Source organism: Neolamprologus multifasciatus, chromosome 5 (genome assembly GCF_963576455.1).
Source record: "Neolamprologus multifasciatus chromosome 5, fNeoMul1.2, whole genome shotgun sequence".
NCBI lineage: Eukaryota > Metazoa > Chordata > Actinopteri > Cichliformes > Cichlidae > Neolamprologus > Neolamprologus multifasciatus.
Window position 1 is genome coordinate 6,324,904 of NC_140443.1, and position 23,555 is coordinate 6,348,458.

Below are 23,555 nucleotides of genomic sequence, written 5' to 3' on the forward strand. Positions count from 1 at the left end.
TTTAACTTCTTTCTGCGACTTTTTTCTTCCTTTTTCCTAGTCCACTGTGCTGCTATTTTCTATCCATTCTCATCGCAGGTTCTGTCTTTGGTATGCATCCTTCCTTCCCCATAGCTATCCCCACCTAGACTCTGATACCATGTCACCTTGTTAACACTTTGAAGCTTTTAAGATCAGAAGCTTTACAAGCTGTAGTGAAATGTGGCATGCCTAGTCCAGATTAAACAGACTTAAATATAAGACAATTTGCTTCGTCTTTGAAATCTTCAATAAACTAAAGCTTCAGTGCAGCTCACATTTTTCTATCTTCACTGTAATAAAAAAGCTACTCCATGTCTATTCTATTCTATTCTATTCTATTTTGCTACTGAACACATTCATTTAGTGTGAGCTTGTGCTTAAAATATGGTTTGGAGACAGTGACACTGACGAAAAGACAGAAGACCAAGATGAAATCGGAAGAGTTGAAGATTTTCATTGGGAGTGACCAGGAGAGACAAGATTAGGAACAAATATATCAGAGGAAATGGGAAATTGACTGATTCTTATATAGAGCTTTTCTACTCTCCTCGAGCACTCAAGGCACACTTTAACATGCCACATTCACCCACTCATACAAACCCTTTTTTCTATGCTGAAGTGCTTTCTATCTAACATTCACATACATTTATACTTCGATGGATGCATCAGAGAGATTAGGGTTCGTATCTTCCCCAAGGATATTTGGTTTGGTACAGCCAAACCTTTAACCTTCCTATTGTTAGATGATGTGCTCTACCTCCTGAGCTACAGCCAGGAACAACTATAGGTTGACCATTTTGGAGATGAAATTAGAGAAACAAGGCTGAGATGGTTTGGAGGTACAGGGGAGGGATAGTAGACAAAGGATCTTGAGTACGCAGCTGTCACTCAGAAAGAAAAGAAGAAGACAGCACAGAAGATTTATGGATGTAGTGAAGGAAGACATGCAAAAGGTTGGCTTGACAGATGAAGATGTTAGGGATAGGAGATTGAAGCAGATGATCTGCTGTGACTCTTAAAGGGACCGACCAAAAGAAGAAGAAATAAAAGGGTCACAGCGTGTAGCTTCACATGGTTTTTTTTGGGTTTTTTTACACTTTATTTTTATTGACAGTCCTGTATATTTTTTACAAAACATTCAGAACCCCAACAAGCACAGAGCATCTAGGCTAGCAAACAAAAAAAAAGACATATCCCTTTGTGGTACAATCAGATCAAATAGGTGAATTACAGCAATGAAACATGGTACCAGAAATTATAATATTTTTCCATTTAAGTAAAGGTCCCATTTTTTCCAGTATTTCTCAAATTTATCGGCAGCCAGTCTTAGTGAAAAATTCAGTCTCTCCATTGTGTAAATTTCCTTGATAATGCCTATCCAGTCCAAGAATGACGGTGGATCAACGTTTAGCCATTTGCAAGTTATGGCTTTCTTTGCACCAGCCAATAATATCAATAAAATATATTTGTCTGAATTCCTCAGTCCTTGTGGCAAATCACATAGATAAAACACAGTGAAATCAGGGGCCAAGTTCAAGCCCATCATGGTATTGATTTCTTTGATCACTACTAGCCAATAGCGGACAATATTAGCACATTCCCAAAAAATATGAAAATGTCCTGCAGATACACCTCCACAGTTCCTCCAACACTGAGTCTTGTCGGGGTCTTTACTTTGTTTACTCTTAGCATTAGGTGTGACAAAAAAACGCACTGTGTTTTTCCATGCAAATTCCCTCCATAGACCTGAGCTCCAGGTCATTACCACAGCCTTACATATATTGAACCAGTTGTCGTCATGTATTATTATTTCAGCCTCTTTTTCCCATCTAGCTTTGATATACGTTGTGTCATTATTCCTACATGTTTGTAAACATTTGTATAATCTGGATATCTGTTTCTTTGGTGCATTCCCCTTAGAAGAGTCAAGGAAGATTTTAACCAAGCCCGTGTCCTCCTCTTCTAGGAATTTTATGTTTCTGTCGTAATGGTGCCTCAGCTGGAGGTATCTAAAGAAATCCTGTCTTTCCAAGTAAAAACTTCTCTGGAGTTGCTGGTAGCCTTTTAGTACATTTTAATCTGTAATCTTCCAGTAGCCTGTTATACCCTTATGTGACCACTGTATAAATCTCTTATCCATGTTTGCAGGTGCAAAATCCGAATCGTAAGCAGGCCATCGTAACGTCGGGGCACTTTTTTCAGTTTTCTTATATTTGAGTATCCTATGCCATATTTCTATGGGCACTCTCATTAGTGCCGGGAGCAGGTCTGCATCTATATGTCTTTTAATGAGTGGTTGATCTCCAAGCAGTGATTGAAGCGGGGTCTCACAGTAGGATTGATCTACCTCCTTCCATTTAGCCTCACACATTGGATCACACCACCCAATCATCACTCGTAACTGTGCAGCCCTATAATAGTCCTCAAGACACGGCAGAGCGAGTCCACTTTTGTCCATTTGCAGTTGTAACGTCTGAAATTCTATTCTTGGTTTTTGTTTGGCCCAAATAAAATTAGAGATCATCCTATTCCAATCGTTAAATTGCTTGGAGGGTAGATGTATAGGCAGCGCCTGGAACAAATAGAGAAGCTTTGGCAAAAGATTCATTTTTATTATATCTATCCGATTATGCATATTCATTGGCAATAAATACCAGCGCTGTAGGTCTGCCTTAATTTCTGATGTCAGTGGGACATAATTGCATTTGTAGAGGTCGGATAGATCTGTGGGTATATGGATTCCTAGATATTTTATAGAGGTGTTAAACTTGGCTATCTTTTGAATGTCTTGTGATGGGCGGTAATTATATAAGAGAATCTGAGTTTTCTGTAAATTTAATTTATATCCGGAATATATGCCAAATTTTTTCAATAATGGAAAAAGATTAGGCAGACTGATTTCCGGGTTAGTTAGCATTATAAGAACATCGTCAGCATACAGTCCAACTTTATGCATTATATTGTTAATTAGTACACCTCTAATGTCTTTAGATTCCCTGATAGCTTGCGCCAGGGGCTCAGTGAATAGCGCAAAGATAGTGGGACTGAGAGGGCATCCCTGACGGCAGCCTCTCTCTAGTTGTAGTGTATCTGTTAAATCACCATTAATTTTAATCCTGGCAGTGGGTGAGTTATATAGAGACTGTAAGCATCTGATGATTTGGCTGTTAAAACCAAATCTCTCTAAGGCCACATAAAGATAAGTCCAGCAGACAGAGTCAAACGCCTTTTCAGCATCAAGACTAACAGCTACTGATTCGATATTTTTCATTTTATTTATTAGATGGAGAGCCCGCCTCACATTATCATGAGTTTGCCTATTTCGAACAAAACCTGTTTGATCTGTATCCGTTAGTTCTGAAGTTATAAATTCCAACCGTTTAGCTAATATTGTTGCAAATATCCTGTAGTCGATATTCAAGACTGATACGGGTCTATAGGAACCACATTCTGTTCTATTTTCACCCGGTTTGGGAATTACTGAAATAACTGCTCGTTTCCAGGATGGTGGTATCTCACCCCCTGTAAGCACATGGTTAAAGCAGTCCCTCAGCAGAGGGGTTACTAGATCTCTGAAATGTTTATACCACTCTGCCGGGTAGCCATCCTCACCGGCCATCTTATTACCTTTCAATTTTGAAATGGCCAATCTCCTCCGCAGTTATTGTTTGTGTTAATCTTTTATTTTGTTCTGTTCCTATCGATGGTAAATCAAGTGAAGAAAGAAATACATTAACAGAGGGCACATCTATCCTGTGTGGTTCTGCGTACAGTTGGGTATAATAGGTCAGAAAAGATTCTTTTATGCTTTTCATGTCATAACATATCTTATCATTTGCTGGGTTTTTAATTTTCTGAATAAATCTGTCAGTCTGCTGTTTCCGTATCCTCCAAGCAAGAGTCTCTTAGATTTGGGACCATTTTCATTCATTCCTGCTTAATGAATTTAGCTCTTTTCTCTATTTGGTCATCATTTGACCTATTTAATATCTGTTGTGTTTCTTTAACTTGTGATAACGTGTCATCATTGTTACTTTTCATATGTTCTGATTCTAGGTGTTTCAGTCTCGTAGTAAGGTCTTTTAGATACTTCTCTTTTTCCTTTTTTTTGTATGAGGACCACAAAATTAGCTTCCTTCTAAGAACTGCCTTCGCTGCATCCCATAAAATACTAGGAGAAACATCACCATTGTTATTGTAGTCCATGTATTCCTTAAATTCTTCTTTTACAAACTTTTCGAATTCTACATCATTTAGTAGACTAGTATTAAGTTTGGTCCGAAATATCTCTCACCCCCTATATCACAATTTATAATTCTATGCTTATCAAAGTGTGACATAAAAAAGTCCAGTCTTGAATACATATGGTGGGAATGTGAAAAAAAAAGTATATTTCTTTTCCAGTGAGTGTGCATCCCTCCACACGTCAACCAATCCCAATTCCTTAAGCATTCTTTTAACATATACTGCTTCTGGTTGTAACAATTTAGTTTTGCTGGACGTGACTAGAAACGGATTCAAGTGAATATTCCAATCTCCACCGCATATTAATATCCCTGATGTTTCTGTTGCAATTAATTCAGAAAGGGTCCTGATTAAATGTTTATCAGTCCCTGGTGGTCTGTACACGTTAAACAATGTAACTTCCTTGTGATCTATATACCCTTTAACCAGTATATAACGCCCCTCCTTATCTCTGATTTGTGAGGAAAGTTGGAAATGTACTTTGTCAGACAATAAGATTGGTGTCGGGGAGGGACAGTTCCTTCTTTATAAAATTCACGTATGTTATTCCTGCGAGACCGGGCTTCCAGGTCGGACAGACGTGTCTGGAGGTCTTCTTGTAACTGGAGAGTATGGCTGAGCACGTCTTTAAGGTCGACTGTGACCTCCTCCACCTCGGTTACTCTCTGTTCGACCTCCTCGATCCTGCTTGTTACCTCTTTCATGTCCGTGACAATTTCCTCGAACCGTTCCCCCACTTCTTTTCTAAACTCCAACATTTCTGTTTTCACAAGTCCAGTCTTTTCCGCTATTTCACTTTTTAAATTATCCTGGACTTTTTTAAGCTCAGCAAGAATGTTAGCTTCAATTGCCTCCATAGCTCCGAGTAGCTTTAGCTTGCTAGCACCGTCAACTTCTTTCAGTGAAAAAACTCCTTCCTCCGCACTTTCTTGCCGAATTCCTCTTGTCTTTCTCTTGTTACCCCCTGGCATACTACTATGAATATTCTTAGTTGTGTTATAACATGTCAGTTTTCAAGGGGTAACCAGACCGCCCGGGAGCTGAAAGATTATGCTGCAACCAGCTTCCCCACCATCCGGAAGTCCCCAGCTTCACATGTTTGATCTGGTAGATTTGTACACCAGATGCCCCTCCAACCTCATAAAAACTTAAAATAGCTGACTAAATGTGAAGGAAACTTTCAGTCACTGCATGTGAGTCATATGTCATCCCCTTCAGTAGGTTAGCCTATAGTGACAGCTAGACACTTTGTTATGACCTAAAGGTGAGTCTGACAAGACATCAACAACCTCACTGTCCTCTTAGTCAACCCACAGGCCTCCACTGTAAACCTGTAAAGTGTATGGCTGACTCTAGCTAGCATCAAGTTTAGCATAAAGCCAGAAACCAAATTAATACTGTTTAGCTGCAGTGATAGGATGATATATCTTTTAGTAAGTTTATAGAAAGGGTTCAGATAATTGGTATTGTAGTTTATATCCCTACATTATATTTACTTTGGAAATTTGGTCATTGTGTAATGACCAATAATCCTTCTTTTATTTTTTTTAAAGGAACCTAATATTTTGACATGAACAAAGTGTTATTAATTAAAAAAAAAACTCCAATCCCACATTTGACGGCTGTAAATTTCCTGATCAATTGAATAATCAGGCCGATCATGTCTTGAAGACCTCATATTGCCCCAATAGAGCACTTTGCTCTACACTGCAGGCTTACTTGTGGTCCCATTCTTCCAGTAGAATGGGAGAGCGTTTAGCTTAGAGGCGCCTCTCTTTTGAGGAACGAGCTCCCAGTTTGGATTCAGGAGAGCGTAGCCTTTTCTACTTTTAAGATTAGCTTAAAATGTTCCTTTTTGAAAAACCATATTGTTATGGCTGTATCAGGTGATCCTGAGTCCCCTCTTAGTTATGGGGGCTTCCGATGATGAGTGTCTTCTTCGCTCATGTTTTTTCATTCACTCATGTTTATGCACCAATCATTAATTTAATCATTAGTTATTATTAATTTCTTGCTCTCTTCCACAGTATATTTTTTGTCCTGTCATCCTCCCCTCTCCCCAACTGGTCATGGCAGATGGCTGTCCCTCCCTGAGCATGGTTTTGAAGGAGGTTTCTTTCTGTTAAAATTTTGTTTTTTCTTCCCTGTCCCTAAATGCTAGTTCATAGAGATGTCTGATTATTGCACGGTCTTTTCCTTACAATATGAAGTACCTTGAGGCAACAGTTGTTGTGATTTGGCGCTATTTAAATAAAAGTGAATTTAATTGAATTGAAATGTGGAAAAGAAGTGCACTGCCCATGGGAAGAAAAAAAAATACAAACCCTACATTTTCCACTGCATAAAAGTCTTCTCTGTTGTGCTATGTCCTAGTATGTCCAAAATGCTCATAGCTTCATCAGCTTTATATTAACGAATTGAAGGGAATTAGACTACCGGTGTGATTTCCATATGCTAGTATGGACTAGTGAAAATCTACAAGGAAGCTACAAAGTTTTATAATTAGCTTTCTACAGTGAAGCAATGACATCAAAGAGTAGAGTTCCTTTAGTACTGATTTGAAATATATGTTGTTTTTCTTAGTGTGTATTAGTATTTTTTGATAATGTCTATACCAGTGACCTAGCCAATAAAAGAAATAGCACACCTTGTCCAAATGTGGAGAATCTATTTCCCCCCAAAAGTGTCAGGAATATCGTTTAAAGATTTTAGGAAAAAACATCTATAATGTCATGCTCAGCAGGTGTACAGGATGTGTGTCTTTCCCATCTTCTTCTTGGAAATTTGTTGTGCACTTTTGCACCCCCGGTTATTTTTTGTGAGTGACATCCTGACTCTGACCTTTAGTTTGCAGAGAACAACTTAGCTAAGCGTAGTGCATGTGTGTGTGTCTGTGTGTGTGTTTTTCAAGCTGCCAACTTGAATCACTCCAGTGAGGATAGACTGACAGAAGGATGGGTATAGCCAGCCTGAGGGGAGAGAAATTGCATCATTCCTCCAGAATGATGATCCATGTATGTGTGTGTCTGTGTGTGTGTGCGTGTGTGTGCCCACATGAGTGTATGTTTGTTCGTGTCTATGTGTGCAAGAAAAAAGGAAAGCCCATAGGACTTCTTTATAACATCTTATAATCATCTAGGGCTCCCCCTCCTAGGACCTGGCATCTACATATGTGGACATCCAATTTTGGGTTATTTAGACCAAAATACTCAATTTTGCTCTACAAGGGCCTGATATCCACTTACGAGGACATTATACTGCCACTGATCTATCGAAATTTTAAACGAATGTCCTCATATGTGGCTCTTATCTTTCTTAGAAACAAAAATCAGGTTAAAAAAAATTGGTAATTCTTTGTTTTTACATTAATCAGCCCAAATATCAAAGAGAAATTAAAAATGCATGCCGTGGAAGAGTTTGGGCCTTAGAAGGTTAAGCAAGCTTGGTGATGTAAATAAGTCTCTGCACCTAATTGATGTAGAAAAATTGTGCTTTTAAAAATCTTTTTGACATAGTAAACCTAAACCAAACCAAGCAATATTTTTACGTAAACGTAACCAGACAGAGAATTTAAACTGAAGTGAACACTGAGAGAATGTAAAGCCTAAGTTTGATTTTAAACTGGATTTTAATTCTAGACTCTGAGAGCGTGTCCACATGTAAAATAATGTACTCTGATATTAGCCACTTGTAGACATTTCAAACTCCTGTTGTAAGAAACATTCTAAGCTAATGTATTTAACAAGGTACAGTGAGGGAAATAATTATTTGATCATCTGCTGAATTTGTAAGTTCCCTCACTTGCAAAGAAATGAAATTTATGATAGTTTAATTTTAGTATAAAAAGACAAAATATCAACCATGCACCACACCGGTTAAAGTCAATAAATAAATAAATCTTGTTTTTTTTTTTCATTCCAACTTCTGCAATACTATGGACCAGAGAGCCGTCAAAGGACATCGGGGACAAAAAGTGTCCCTGATGTTTTGTCCCTGACTGGGACAAAACAGTCAGTGACTGTGTAGGTTTGTGTTACAGCCTACACAAGGCTCACTGCAGCCTTGTGCAGGCTGTAACTCGCTGCAGTGAGTTGGTGATAAGGTGTCAGATGTTGGTTTGATAATTCGGAAATAAGAGAAATATAAAATGATCATCAGTCTGGAGCTCCATGCAAGCTCTTTACTTATGGGGTGAGGATAATCATGAGAAAGGTGGTGGATTAGACCAAAAAAACAGCTTTTTAGCGATCAGTAGACCACCATCGGTGACGGATTGAAATCTTGCAGCGCCCACAAGTTCCTCCCTGCTCAAGAAGGCACATATACAGGCCGGTCTTAAGTTTGCCAGTGAGCATCTAAATGATTCAGAAGATATTTGGGAGAAAGTGTTGTGGTCAGATGAAGCCAAAATCAAGCTCTTTGCCATCAGTTTGACATTGTGTATTTAAAGAAAGAAAAACGCTAAGTATGACCCACAGAAGATCATCACCACATCCAACCACCAAGGTGGAAACATTTTAAGATGAGCCTACCGGACAACTTCACTGCAACTTCAGGAGAATCTCCTTCCCTAAGACAAAACAATGAAAGTTGGTCTTCTAGAATAGAATGACCCAAAGCATACTGCCAGGCAACGAAAGAGAGGTAAAAGAAGAAGTGCAACGAAGAAGTTTTAAGGTCATGGAGTGGCCTGGCCAGTCTCCAGAACTCAATCCTATACAAAATCTGTGGAGGCAGCTGAAGCTTTGAGTTCCCAAGTGACAGCCAAGGAAGGGGTTAAGAGTTAAGGGAGCTAAGAGAGATCCATTTAGTCAAGAGATGGAGAGTGTGCTTTTGTTACCTTCTTACAATTTGTTTTTTCCTATTTGTCACATTTTATAAAGAGGAAACACTGCTCTGAAAAATGCTTTCATGGTTTGTTTGTTTTTTAGATGGTAGAGGGAAAGCAAAAAAAAAAAGATTATTTTTTTTAATTGCAGGACTTGTTGTGCCAACATTTGTGGAACTGAATGAACACAAGATGGCAACACTTCACACATGCATTTCTCTCCTGAGATTCTAATTTAGAAATTCAGGAGGAGGTTGAGTCTGGAGGAAACATATCAAGTGGTGGAAGCGTGTGCTCACTTTTATTGGATAACTTTCACAGTCTGGACCAATGAAACTTTTATTTTTCCTTTTTTCTTCTTTTTTATTATAACTGAAATATTGATACCGCCAAAGTATCCAGCAGTATATTTCCACTGACTGTCAGTGTATTTGTCTTCAGGAAGATTCAGAATGGGGAGGAAAAGGCAAAAGCAGACAGATAAAAAAGAAGGAGAAAATGGATGATGGAAGCAATATCAAGGCACAGGCTTGCATTATTCCTCGGTTTTACGACAAATACTTAATGAAAATCCCTGCAAGGGTGATAGAGGCCTGTATTTAATTAAGCCTTTATAAAAAATTAACCAGGGAGGCCAGGGCGATTTCCCCTCTCCTCTGGTCTGTTGAGTAGATTGAACCACAGTTACACTGCATAGACAGCTCTGAATTATAATTTTAGATAGAAGGTGAGTGAGAGGGAGAGGGAGCAGGAGCAAGCAGGTCTAATGCTCACTAAAGAGCCAAAGGGGAGTTTAGGATGGGGGACCAATGCATCTCCTATTGCTACCCCTGGAATGTCTTCTAATCACATTAGGGGAAACTATAGCTCTGATTTATAAGGGCTCTTTTAAGTTCACTTTTCAGCCACAGCACCTCCATGTCTCTATATTTAAGAGTCTTTGAATGACTTTGATCTCCTAATTTGGGCGTCACATCCTGTGAAGGGCACAATGTGCAGAAAAGGTGTAAATCATCACAGGAACTCAGGTGTCTTTTTTTTTTCACCACACTGATGATGGCTAGTCTGCAGGGAGTAGTTAGAAGGACTTGAATTGGATTTACCACCCTAAAAGAAGAAAAGTCAATGGATGAATAAAATACACATATTTCTTATGGTCATGGTTGATGACCAAATATCATTTGGGGGTTGTCCATTTTTAACCCTTTTTTCAGCAGTTAAGACAAAATCATAAAAATAAGATACCTGGCAAATATGTGACAGAATAATCTCAACTTGGACAAGGATCACTTCAGATATTTTTTCTAAACTTTCAACAGTTTCTAATACTTTGAGGTGTCATCGAGTGTGGTGTGTCAGCCATGTGATAACAAGTGGTTAAACAGGACTGTAATCGCTGTTGTGGGTCAAGGACAGTTTTGCAGTTTGATTTGGTTGGCCCCGATCGTCAGACTGCTAGGACGGGTCGAGCAGATTTTGCCTGAGGTTCACAGATAGCTTTGTTGTCTGTATCAAAATGTTCAGTTAAAGTAGAAAGGTTTGAATTAGCCTGCGTTCAAATGCACTCCAACAAAACAGTACTTGATTGCAATCTGAATAAATTAATACAACACTCGTAAAGTAATAGCTAATAAAAGGAAAACAACAGCAGTAGCAAGTTCATTACATTAAAGTGGATTTCTTTTCAACTCAGAGTTTTTAATATATAAATATATGTAATATTTACATATTAAAAAGTTAATCAGTTTTTGTGTTTTAAACAAATTATGACTTTTATAAGCATTCAGCTCACATTGAATGGTACCCAAAGCATTCAGGTTTGGGTACTAACAATGACTATTAGTGCCCAAACCTTAATAGAAAACTATACTTGATAATATAACTAGTTGTTATGGAGAAAACAAAATAAACATTCATTCAGTGAATTATTGTCGATCGTGGCTCAAGAGTTGGGAGTTCGCCTTGTAATTGGAAGGTTGCCGGTTCGAGTCCCGGCTTGGACAGTCTCGGTCGTTGTGTCCTTGGGCAAGACACTTCACCCGTTGCCTGGTGGTGGTCAGAGGGCCCAGTGGCGCCAGTGTCCGGCAGCCTCGCCTCTTTCAGTGCGCCCCAGGGTGGCTGTGGCTACAATGTAGCTTGCCATCACCAGTGTGTGAATGTGTGGATAACAGGTTGTGTAAAGCGCTTTGGGGTCCTTAGGGACTAGTAAAGCGCTATACAAATACAGGCCGTTTACCATTTACCATCATCAATATGCAACTTGATCATGACACTAACAAAACATTTTTTAGAAATTTTACGGTACGTACCACATTGCATAGTTGTAAAAGATGGAATGCGTGTGTGTGTTTTATTGAAGTCATCATTCTCAAAACTGCTCTGTTTTTTTTTACAGATCCATACAGACTCTGATGATGGTGAGGGCAACATCAAATATACTATCTCTGGAGAAGGAGCTGGATCCATCTTCATCATTGATGAGCTTACAGGAGACATACATGCCACAGAGAGACTAGACCGAGAGGAAAAGGCTTTTTACACTCTTAGGGCTCAGGCCCGAGACCGGCTCTCTAATGATCCCCTTGAGCCAGAGTCAGAGTTTGTCATCAAGGTCCAGGACATCAATGACAGTGAACCCAAGTTCTTGGAAGGACCCTATATTGGCAGCGTGGCAGAGTTGTCACCCATAGGTAAGCTGGAAAATGTCTAGCGCAGTCAGACAAGAACCATTTGGATGACTGTTTGAGGCTCTGTACATAGCAAAGCCCCAGGGTGCCTGTAATGTATGGAATTGCAAGTTTTACTGCAGCTATTTTCATGATACATAAGTAGGGTGTGTGAGCTTTTTTTATGGGCTCAAGGGAAGGCGTAAAGTGCCAGGAAGAGCAATATGTTAAAATTCTCCTCCACAAGAGAGATGGATATATGAAAAAGCAGACATGTAAGATAGCTATGTTAAATGAAAATGGATTTAGAGTCACTGAATTTACTCTCGATAGTAGGAAGTAGAAAATGAAAGAAACAGTGCAGGCATATAAAGAAAGTAGAAGCAAACAAATTGCATTACTCCCAGATAAGCTGTGTTCTAACACTGTTTTGAGGCAAATGATAAAAGGAAGAACAAGAGGGAAAGAGCAACATAGGAACGGTGCTCCAGGAGTGCGGTTAATGGAGAGAGTACACTGTCAGTAAAAATGACACTACAATACTTTAAATCCTAACATGTTTTTATTGTGACCGAGTATATTAGCAGCAATCCATGGCTGCTTCAAACTATTTGCAAAATAGAAAAGACAGGTGAATGAGGGTGTCAAGGGCTTCATTAGCATGGTATTAATGTCAAAGACAGCTGATATTTAATAGACAAAATTCTGTTTAGCTGCTAAGCAACATCACCATATTTGCTCCAAAGAGTTTGTGCGATACAGGTATATGCGTCCGTGTGTTTGTGTGTGTGTGTTCATGCATATGCAGTAGAGGCAGGGGTGCTTCTTGTTTGAGTGACTCCAGGAGTGGTGCAAAATGGAATGGCTCTTTCCTGTTCAAGCCTGATTGGAATTAATTCCTGCTTCCTCAGCATGATCCAAAGCATGGGCATTTCTGCCTACATTGCTCTCTAAAACTGAATGGCGTGTGTATGCATGCGTGTGTGAGTCGGTGAGAGAAAGGACAGTGAAAGTTAGCAAAAACAGGAGCATGATAAAGAGAAAAGGAATAAACACAATTTCAGAAAATGATGCAAAAGCCTGGGGAGCACAGGGGAGCTGTCCTCAAGAAAGAGTGAGATGCAGCCTTAAAAGCCATGCTTGCTTAATAATAGTTTATGTAATCTTAACGAACATAACTCTTCTACCTCTGTCCCTTATTTGACCCTACCACGTCTCACTTAGATTATATAAGAAATAAATAGACAGTTCATATTTTCATGGTGTGCTACCACTAATGACATAACATTCACCACTAAATCAGGCATTCTCATGGTTCATCCATGTGTCTTTTCTTTTGACCTGTTTGACTGGCACTCACCATTTCCCAGCTCATCACCTTTACTGCACATTTCCATGTTTTAACGACGGTAATGTCACTTAGTTTGAACGTATACTTTTATAAATGTCTTATAAAAGTATAACATTTGCTATATTGATATATCTTATATATCTTATTGATATATCTTATAATAGTTTCAGTGCTTTTTATTTTGGATAAACCCTACTTTCCACTGGATCAACAAATTTACTAATCCGCATTTTAAAATAGTTCCTAACAACATCTTACACCGGTTTGAGTAGAATCTGGTAAAACCTACAGTGTCCAGCTGTTTTAGGAAAATGTTTCATTATGACACAAACTGGTTTTCTGCTATTTTTATTGCTTTTTGTGGCCTGTTTTTGTTTTGGGAGCAAAAGACAGTGGGGCAGAGCAATATAGAAAATAGGTTTGAGAAGGTACTAACATTGAGGGATGTACAAAATATTGACTTTCCAGGGAAAAAAAACCAAGACCTGTCTTATAAACGCTGAGAAGAAAAATATTTTTTATTTTGTTTGCTGATGTGTCTCGAAATCATTCAGAATTTATAGGTATCCTCTTATTTTGTTGCTGCTTTGTTACTGTTGTTTAATGAATTCCCAGAGGAATTTTGTCGTCATGCCCTATGAGCATGTTCAACATGTGCTGACATCTACTGTAAATTTGATTTGTCTTTTTCTTTGTGAAAAAAAAAACCATTGTACATGCACAGAACCTCAGTAGAATCACTTTCAAATAATAATGCCTTGGAACACGTGAGGCCATAACAGTAAGAAAGTAATCAGGACTCAACTGCCAGAGGCATATTCATCTTTACCCCTGTCATGTCTCCCGGCACTCGTCTTTGTCATAGTCTTAAAGCCTCTCTATGCTCGCCTCGCCCCTTTTGTTAGGGCATCCTATCTGTCTATCCTTAGTATACTTAGTATGCTCAGCATTTTCTTTCTTAAAAATAACCCTTTTTCACCCAGTGAGCAGTGTTTGTTAAGGAGAACTGCAATAATTAGAAGTACTGAAGCTGATGATGAAGCATGAAGGTCTGAGCTCTACGTTGTCCTGTGGAAAATGTGTGTCTAATGAAATTACTGTATTAAATCAGATTTGTTGCGTATGGATGATTGAATGTTGTTCATAGAATCATGCATATGTTTATGATGGAACAGAAAAGGGAGCATGGAAACCTACAGGTGTGCTCCAATTCATGATGATAAACTGTGAAAGATCAATTTGAATCAGCACAACCAGTAAGAGTACTTGAGCTAACTATGCTTCTTGGTTCGTAATTATATTAACTGCTATAATATCGATGCGTTTTCTATTTACATGTTTACTGATTCCATTATTTTGCCACAATAATGGAACAGTACCACACAGCAAGAAGACCCGGGCTGCAACTAGAAATCTAGTCTCCATGTTCGAGTAGTTGCTTGTTCGACTAGTCGCATCCCACCTTTCTTGTTTTTTCATGCTGCATGCATTACTAGCAAGTTGAGGCCAGTCAAACTTCCATCTGTCTTTTTGTTTTTTGTTTTCTGCCCTTACAAATGCGCAAGAATGAGTCGCGTTAAATAATATTACAATTCTGCATTTCTCAAATCATTTAGCAGTGATTGTTCACCATCATTAACTCTAACTGCAGAATATGTGGCAGAGTTGGTTTGGGGCTGCATTCATCTGAGCTCAGTTTTGTAGAAAAGTTGCGTACTGCCACACCTACAGTAATGCAGATCTGTAATATTCACAGTGTACATAAAAATAACCTTTAAAAATAACCTTCTTTTTTCTAAGTTCTTTAAGTCCAAAGCAGACAAAGAACTTATTGTATTTTGAAGTTAAAACTAAACATTATAGGTCAGTTTGATTAATGGCTTCTCACTTACAAACTTACAGGTCATCATTCTCTTTATAGCTCACCCTCCACTGTATTTTCTGAATCAAAGTGGAGCTATAATAAATGTAAATCAACTGCAATGTTAAAAGCTAATGTTGCCTCACGTCCATTTGCAAGGTAATATTGGCGGTACGGGTCTGTCCATTTTAAGTACCTATCCTTCCATTATAAAATTATATGTATTATATCTTTGGCAAAAAGCCCTGCGCCTACCTAAAACTTTTAGTGAGTGTACTTAAAATAAAATAGTAGGTTAAGATACTAATCAAGAGGTAAATATAACCTAAAATCATTTTGTATTATGATTTGTTGTTTTCTAAAGCATATCATAAAGGTTGAAGAAAAATGTGACAAATGTTACAAAAATACCAAAATAAATGACACTGATCCTGCTCAAGACTTAAGATGTGAAATCTTGTCATCTTACTAACAATGTGAGATTTGAGTTGATTCTTTTTCACAAAACTCTTTGTTGATTCCATTTGACTTTGTTTTCTGAGGACTCTTAGAACATGTTATGGCATAACTATTACATGCTGTAACAATAACATCAATTAAAGTCTTAGATGAGAAAGATGTCCATAATTTTACTGAGTGGTTCCTCAGGGTTAGTTCCAGACACTGGCAGCCCCCTTTTTGATTCTGGAGGAGGGAACCAATGCACTGATGCATTACTCCTGAGAAAGGTGAGTTTGTCCAGCCTGCATAGGTTTATCCAGTCTCCTAGAGACAGAAAAGGCAGAGAAGGAGGATTCTTGAAATGGAACACCAGCTGTCTGGTGATGTCACCTTTGATTGGAGGTGAGTACTGTCCATCTAGTTTACAAGTGCTCTCGCCCTTAGCCACCAAAGTGCAGACCTGCAATATACAAACAACTGTTGAAGAGCAGAAAAGAAACTGTCTGTAACTTTCTGCTGAGGCCCCACTCTCATGCCCTGTTGGTTAGGACTTGGTTTTGCAAAAGAGGTTGGTTGGACCTATAGCTGTAGCATCTGGCTAGAAAGACAATCTAGCATGGCTTTAAGGAAAGATCAGAGTTAAACTAGAGCTATTTGTCAAGTTCCTCAGCCTAGCACAATCACGGGAATCACGGGAATCACGGGACGTCAAGGTTATGTACCTTTTTTCGCGTGACGCTGTGCGCCACGTTATTGTTTACATGAGATGAATTTCTACAATGGCGGATATAGACAAAATACTGCTAATCTTACTATCTGCAGTTTTTACACGCTTACATATACACACGCAGTTACTGTCCCTCCATTTAGAAAGGCAAAAGCATCACGGTGTAATTATTTTACGTGTTATTGTTTTTTTCCTGTGTAATAATATTCAACATTACTGTGGGATACTGTTTGTCCGTCGCATGCTCCCAATGCAGGGGAAACTAATTCTGTCACAGAGTCCCACCTTGGCACTTGTGCAGGTGAAGCCAAAGGCAAGATATGCTTCTTCATATTTTCTAGTATTTGGCTTGGAATTAGGTTGGTTTAGAAACATATTTGGTGATGCTTCATCTTCTGCTTTGCGTTTGGTGGGAGCTCCGTCAAAAACCTGTCCATTATGCTAGTAGTGTCCAAGCGCTCTTTTTTTTTTTCTTTTTTCTTTTTTTTTTTATTCATACCGTGCCACCCCCCCTGCAATGGCTCTGCGCCCCCCACTTTGGGGAACTCTGGCCTAAAGAATATATAGCATTGCAATGTTTGTAATGTTGTTGTCATAGCAATAGTCTTTTGAAAATAATTACCTACTTTTGTAATGATAATATTTTTTTCCATTTTTCATTTATTTTATTTTATTTTATTTTATTTTATTCTTTATTTGGTGCCAGTTGAATCTATCTATTTTTTTTCTTTTGTTTTGTTTTTTTAAATTCTGCATTTTAATTTCAATCCTAGCTAGCGAGACAAAAACATAAGAACTTATTGAGAAAGGTGAGAACTACCTCGGAAATGGTGTTATTAATATTGCAAAACCCACACAGTGAGGTTCAGTGTCAGTCTGGAAAGTTAGAAGTGGGAAAATACTTGTGTTGCTTTAGGCATTGTTTGTCTTCTGGTAATCGATGTTATAATAGGAGTTTGGACTGGGAATTTACCTTTATACATCAAGTTTAATATGATGCTTATGAAGGTGGTTTACATATGATGGTGTGATTGGCTAATGTTTGTGTTTTGTGAAGCCTCATCATCAATAGCCGGATTGGATCCATCTCTTTTTTCTTTGCATTCCCCAGCCATTGACAGTGTTTAAATATTTATGTACATAGCTTTGAGCTAAGACTGAAAAGTTTTACAGAGACGGAGGCTTAAGTAGTGTTAAACTAATATGGTGCAACTCTTTGACAATACTACATAGCTGTATAGTTTTGTATCTTCTACACTTATGCAGTTGATTGAGCTTTTAGATCTAGTACATATACTGCAGAGACATTATTAGCTGTGGCACCCCAAGCTAATACTTATGCTTCACACGCCCAGCTAATATTGAAGTAATAAAGACAGGCCTTTTCCAATTTGGAATCAGTATTACATCGTGTTACAACATGCATACTAAGACATCCAACACTCCTTTTCTTTCTGTCTTTATGTGAACTGACTAACAAAGAAGCACCGTTTATTTGGGGCGAAACCATTTAGTCACTGAGATAGTCATCTTTCCCTTCCACACAAAGGTCAGTTGGAAACGTGACGAGGAGGGTCAGATCTTAGTAGTGAAATCACTACAAGGTGAAAAGTTACCACAAAGCTAATCCTGTGATTGATGTGGTTCCATTAGAGAGGAACTCAGTATCTCTGAGTGGCATAGATGTGGCACAACATGGCATCATCATTGTAGCTTCTAACCTTCTAGCCCTGACTGACATGTTGCAGTGTCAAAAGAACAACATGCAGGAAAATAACAGAGATAGTGACCAATGCCCTCATCTTTTCCTCTAATTACCCAAACTGATGCAGTGCCAAACACAAACAACCGTAGCCTCAGTTTAAATTAGCATATCAATTGCTTAACCCCCAATTGATCGTATCTTTTAAAGATAAAATATAAAGGAAGGGCCTTTATATGGACAAATGGACAAACTACAAACTCCATTAGCCAACAAAGATTTTCTTTAAGACACTGCTATGCAGTTTAAACTGCCATCATCTGAGGCTTTGGTAAATATTTCCACACTTCACAGTATGTTGTCTGTGTAATTATTAAAGGCCTTTTATGTTTATATCTTTTTGATATAACAGTTGCTGTTGTTGGAATATTTTATTCTTGTCACCTGTTTTTGCTTTAAAAGAAGCTGTTTTGATTTCAAGTATGAAAACATGCAAAGATAGAGGACATTATCACTGTTACATAGTAAAGAATATGCTGTGATATGTCTGTATTGGCACATTTGTTACTGTCAGACACTGTGTGTTTAACCCTTTAAAGCCGGTCAGAGCGGGCACGCTCTGTTTTGCGTAACTATTTTTAAATCCCGGTAGCTCTGCAACCACGTAAGCTAGCGCAATATTTTTTTTTGCATATGAAACCGGAGGAGTTGTACTTACATCTTATGCCATCAGCTTGTCCTCGGTCACAGTTCCACATATAGCTTTGCAAAAACTGCATAAAAAGCACTTGCAGCAACAAAAACATAATATTCCAGAAACACACTTTGCCGATCCGATCAACTGTTCATAACACTTCCTACGTTGGAATAGACGTCAGCGTGAACTTTTGCATGTCCGCCATTACCTGCCCGAAACCGGAAGTGACGTCATTTTTGCGGAAATGTAGTTTTCTACCATCAGGGCCTCGTGAGCCTATACTGGTGTTTTTAAAAGTTATGTTTGACTTTATGACTTTCTGTGTCGTTTCTGGGATGCTTACGACTCATATTGCACTGCTGGAAATAGTTTATTTTGATGCACATGCTGTTTTTTTGCAAATTTGCACTATAATATTTATTTTCGTTTTTCCTGCAGTGTATAAAAATTGGTGTATTTCAAAAATAAAACTATGAAGACACTCAAAATAAATTTCCTGTGGTGGGAAACTATTTTGTGCAACTTTTTTGTATTTACAGTTTTGAGGGATAAGCCTCTTAAATTTCTCTAACTAGAAATATATGTTAAAAAAGCAAAAACGATTCTCAATTTTTTTGTAGTTTATTGCACTTTTTTGCAATTTATGTAATTACTATGCACTTAATGCATACATATTATTAAAATCTGGGCTATAATGGTTGTATTGATGTATATCAACTTGAAATGCTCCCAAAAATGGCTCCACAGCATGTAAAAATATAATATAAGCTCTGGCGGACTTGGTTCTATGGTAGGTCTTAAAGGGTTAATAGATGCCTGAATTTAGATATAGAAACTGACACTGATTTAAAGTCAGAAGTAGAGAAAGAAAAAAAAGCATTTTGAGATGTACTTTTTGGGCCCTTTCTTGAAGGTCTCTACCTCAACTTCAAAAAATAGATAACTTATTCTAGACTGTACACAATGAACAGAGCGACTGACATTTAAAGAGTATTTGTAGTGGATAAAGGAAAGAATAGCACCGGACATGATAAAACAGTAAAACTGAAAAAACTTGTTAATAAAATTCTATATTTTGGTTGACATACATTTTTAAACTCTTCCGTGACACTGAGTGTTGTTTTAGTAAAATGGTTTATAAAGATTATGGTATAATATAAAAAAGTGATGACGCAACAAAATAAAGCAGGTAGGAGTATCTGTGTGAGGAAGACAACAGCTTCTGCCTCTCGCCTTTCTTTTTTTTTTCTTTCTCTTCTTGATCTTTTGACCTTAGTCTCTCTGTTTCAATTTAATACCAGCAAAGTGGGTGTTAGAGATAAATTTCCCACTCCTTTTGCTCCCTTTGTATGTAATGCAAGTACACAAGAGGATTAGAGTAATAATCACCCTAGTGGCTGTGCAGAAGGCTGCAAATTACTGCAGTTACCATTAGGGACTCCCGAGCCTGTCGTGCTAACAGTAGATGAGACATTTAGAGCACCAGTTTCACAAGAGCAATGAGATAAGGCGGGAGCAACTTACAATCAATATCGTCTGTCAGCCACCTTTATGTATATGACTCGTAACATCCAACATTATGCGCTTAACCACAGTGTTTGAAACAATTGATTTTGGCTGATCTCAGTGTGTGTGTGTGTGTGTGTTTATTTCTATGAAGCAATGTGTAAAGCCAGGAGTGGGGGAGTGGGGGGAGGAGGGCAACAGTGTGTGTTTCAGTATGTTATGAGGCATCATAGTGTGAAATTGACTAGCGTGTTACTTTTTCATTAGAAATAAAATCAAGCAAAGTTACTTGAAAACTGTCTTTAGTTTCCCTAAATGAACTGACTCTGTGCAAGGAAAGTGTTAATGCTGATACACCTGTTCATCTGTTTGCTTAACTAGGATGTACCCCACCACGCAGTTTGGATACAGGAAGTATCCGAATTTTCCCTAACTTCAGTTTGATACCTTTGAAGGATTTTCTTTCTAGTCAGCATCATTCTAGTCAGGGAAGGCTAGTCAGCACTGTATTTTTGTATTTTTTTAATGTAAGATCCAAAGTTGCCATTTTGTGTTTGATTGTTTTTTTTGTTGTTTTTTTTTTAATATTTATTTATTTATTTGTTTAAAAATCAGTACAAAAGCTGGAAACTATTGAGAGGTTAAGATCTAAAGTTGACAAGCCAAAATGGCTTACAGTTTTGTCCAGTAAACAAATAATTATATGATCCTGTAAAATATGAAAGACAAGTTCAAGGTCTAACAAAGACTAGATTTACAATCTCTGTCATAAGAGATGAAAAATATCCCTAAATCCTTGTTGAGATCTTAAAGAGGATCAATGTAAGCAGGTCATTGGTTTTTATGACATGGCAGATTTTTCTTCCCCTTATACTTCATTCTCTGCCTCACTCTCTCCCCACCTCTCTCCTAGGACGTTTATGTGGATGAGAGAGGGATGAATCACAGTAGAAGTAGTGAAGAAATAACTTTTCATGTGAAAACACCTCAGCTTTTATGGCTTTACTAAATGATCCATAATGCGGGCAGGGAGCACTCAGTCCTGCAGATTAAGGTGGGTAGGAGTGGAAAAGAGGCTCAGTGCTGCAGCCGTTAGACCACTCCGCCGAAGCTCGCACCAGTACAGCACCAGCTGAGATAGGCACAAATCTCTTTTATGAGGCCCCTTCTTAAATAGCTGTCAGTCTGGTGTCTCACACGTGGCTCACTTCGCCAACTTCCCTCACAGTAATTGAACCATCTCTCCCAGAGTGCTGAAATGGTGTGGGAAGCAATTCCGACAGGCTGTGTTGATACCATTAAACCAAACTAATGCATAAATCTAACAATATAGCTATCGTCACCCACCCTCCACTGTATTCTCTGTGCCACAATCCTCCTCGATACTAACACACCGTCGGGGCTTAGTTTTCCTCTGAATATTATTTACATTATATATGATGAATAATTTTCACCGCTAAAGTAATATTTGCAATACAGATTGAATCTTTTTTTTTCTCATCAGAAGCCTTTCAAGGCCTTTTAAATAGAGAGGATGCATTCCTAAAATACTAGTTACAGTAAATATTGTAGCAGTTAACTTAATAGACTTAGCTATTAATCCCTCCTACCCTGTGGGGCATTAAGTACTTTAAAAAAGACAACAATAGAATTAGAGATTTATTAACTTTTGAATAAAGATGGGAAATAATGTGTAATAAATGGCTGCCATCCAACTCTAATTGCTTACCCATTCTGCTAGAGGCTTAAATGAATAACAAAGCTATATCCTCATTAGCTGCTCAGTGAAATGTTGTAGCCCTGTCTAGTTCTCCATGGTCAGGCCAAGTCATAGTGCAAATCATAGTTAAACATTGTTGAATGTGAACATTATTAAAACAGCAACTTTACAATTTGCTGAGCCATAACCAAATAAGTCCTTACAGTTCAGTTCAGCTGAATCAAATTCAGGTTACTTCAGTTATTTTAGCTTATTTTTTAGTTGAATTCTGGTTTATTTATATAGTAGCAAATCACAAAAATAGTGATCTCATCTACAGTACTCAGGAGAAAACCCCAACAATCAAGAGACTCCCTGCGAGCAAGCATTTTTCAATGGTTGGAATTTTTCCATAGGAAGAAACCTACTGGGGTTGAGGGAAAAGAGACAAGAAATGAAAAGAACAGAACCCTCGAGACAACACAAAATACAGACTGGGGGAAAGAGAAAGTGAGGGTGTCTCTCTCCCGAATCCAGACTGGGACCTAGTTCCATAGAAGAGAGGCCTGATAGCTGAAGCCTCTGGCTCCAATTCTACTTTTAGAACCTCTAGGAACCACAAGTACACCAATCAGACAGAACGTTATGACCACTGGCAGGAGAAGTGAACAAGACTAATTATCTCTTCATTATGGTACTGTTAGTGGGTGGGATATATTAGGGAGCAAGTGGACATTTTGTCCTCAAAGTTGATGTGGTACAAGCAGGAAAAATAGGCAAGCAATGTGATGGATAGACAACTGGGTCAGAGAATCTTCAAAAATGCAGGTCTTGTGGGGGGACTGCAGGGTCAGTATGTATCAAAAAGTAGTTCAGCGGATGGGCTGCATGTCCGCAGACCAGTTAGGGTGGACATGATGATCCCTGTCTGCTGCTGAAAACACCAACAATGGTCACGTGAGCATCAGAACTGGACCATAAGATGGTAAATGGACAGGTTGTTATATATCACTTTTCTACTCTAACTGCGCACTCAAAATGCTTTACACAACTTCCCTCATTCACCCATTCACACCAGTTTCTTCTATGGTGGAAGAAGGTAGCCTAGTCTAATGAATAATTTTTGTTTATTTACATTACATGCATATCTGGGTCTGTCTGTGTAGCTTATCTGTACAACACCTGGCATCAACATACATTATTGGAAGAAGGCAGGCCAGCAGAGGCACTGTGATACTTTGGGCAATGTTCTGCTGAAGCCTGGAGTCCTGCCATCCGTGTGGACTTTACTTCAATATGTACTATCTACCAAAGCTTTACAGAACATGTAAACCTTTCATGGAAACAGTATTCCTTGATGGCTGTGGTCTCTTTTAGCACGATAATGCACTTTGCCACAAAGGAAAAGTGGTTCAGGTTGAGGAATGGTTTGAGGATAACAACAATGAGTTTGAGGTGTTGCCAGTGAGGCTTCACCTGGCAACCTATAGGATTAAAGGATCTGTTGCTAACATCTTGGTACATACCACATACCACAGCATGGGTCAGGGGTCTAGTAGAGTCCATGTCTTGATGGGTCGGGTCTGTTTTGAAAGCAAAAGGGGAACCAATACAATATTAGGCTGGTGGTCATAATTTTATTGCTGACTGGTGTAATCCTGCAGCCTGAGAGAGAAGTACTCTATTAGCTTAATATGATACTATGATGTCTTTAAGACATGATGTGGCCTGATTTTTAGGATGGATTTCAAAACATATGATCTCTCTTTCTTGTCCCCGTTAGTAGCCTCATTGCAGCCTTTTAGATTAAA

At 38.4% G+C, this 23,555-nt stretch overlaps 1 protein-coding gene across 7 annotated transcripts in view; it reads left to right on the plus strand.

Moving 5' to 3' along the window:
- cdh22 (cadherin 22) overlaps positions 1 to 23,555 on the plus strand; it is a 187,866-nt gene that overhangs the window by 106,994 nt on the left and 57,317 nt on the right. For all 7 annotated transcript variants that reach the window (XM_085161341.1, XM_085161340.1, XM_085161344.1 and 4 more), the window contains one exon: positions 11,490 to 11,784. In XM_085161341.1, coding sequence (XP_085017467.1) covers positions 11,490 to 11,784 — 295 coding nt within the window. The remainder of the gene's footprint in view (positions 1 to 11,489; positions 11,785 to 23,555) is intronic.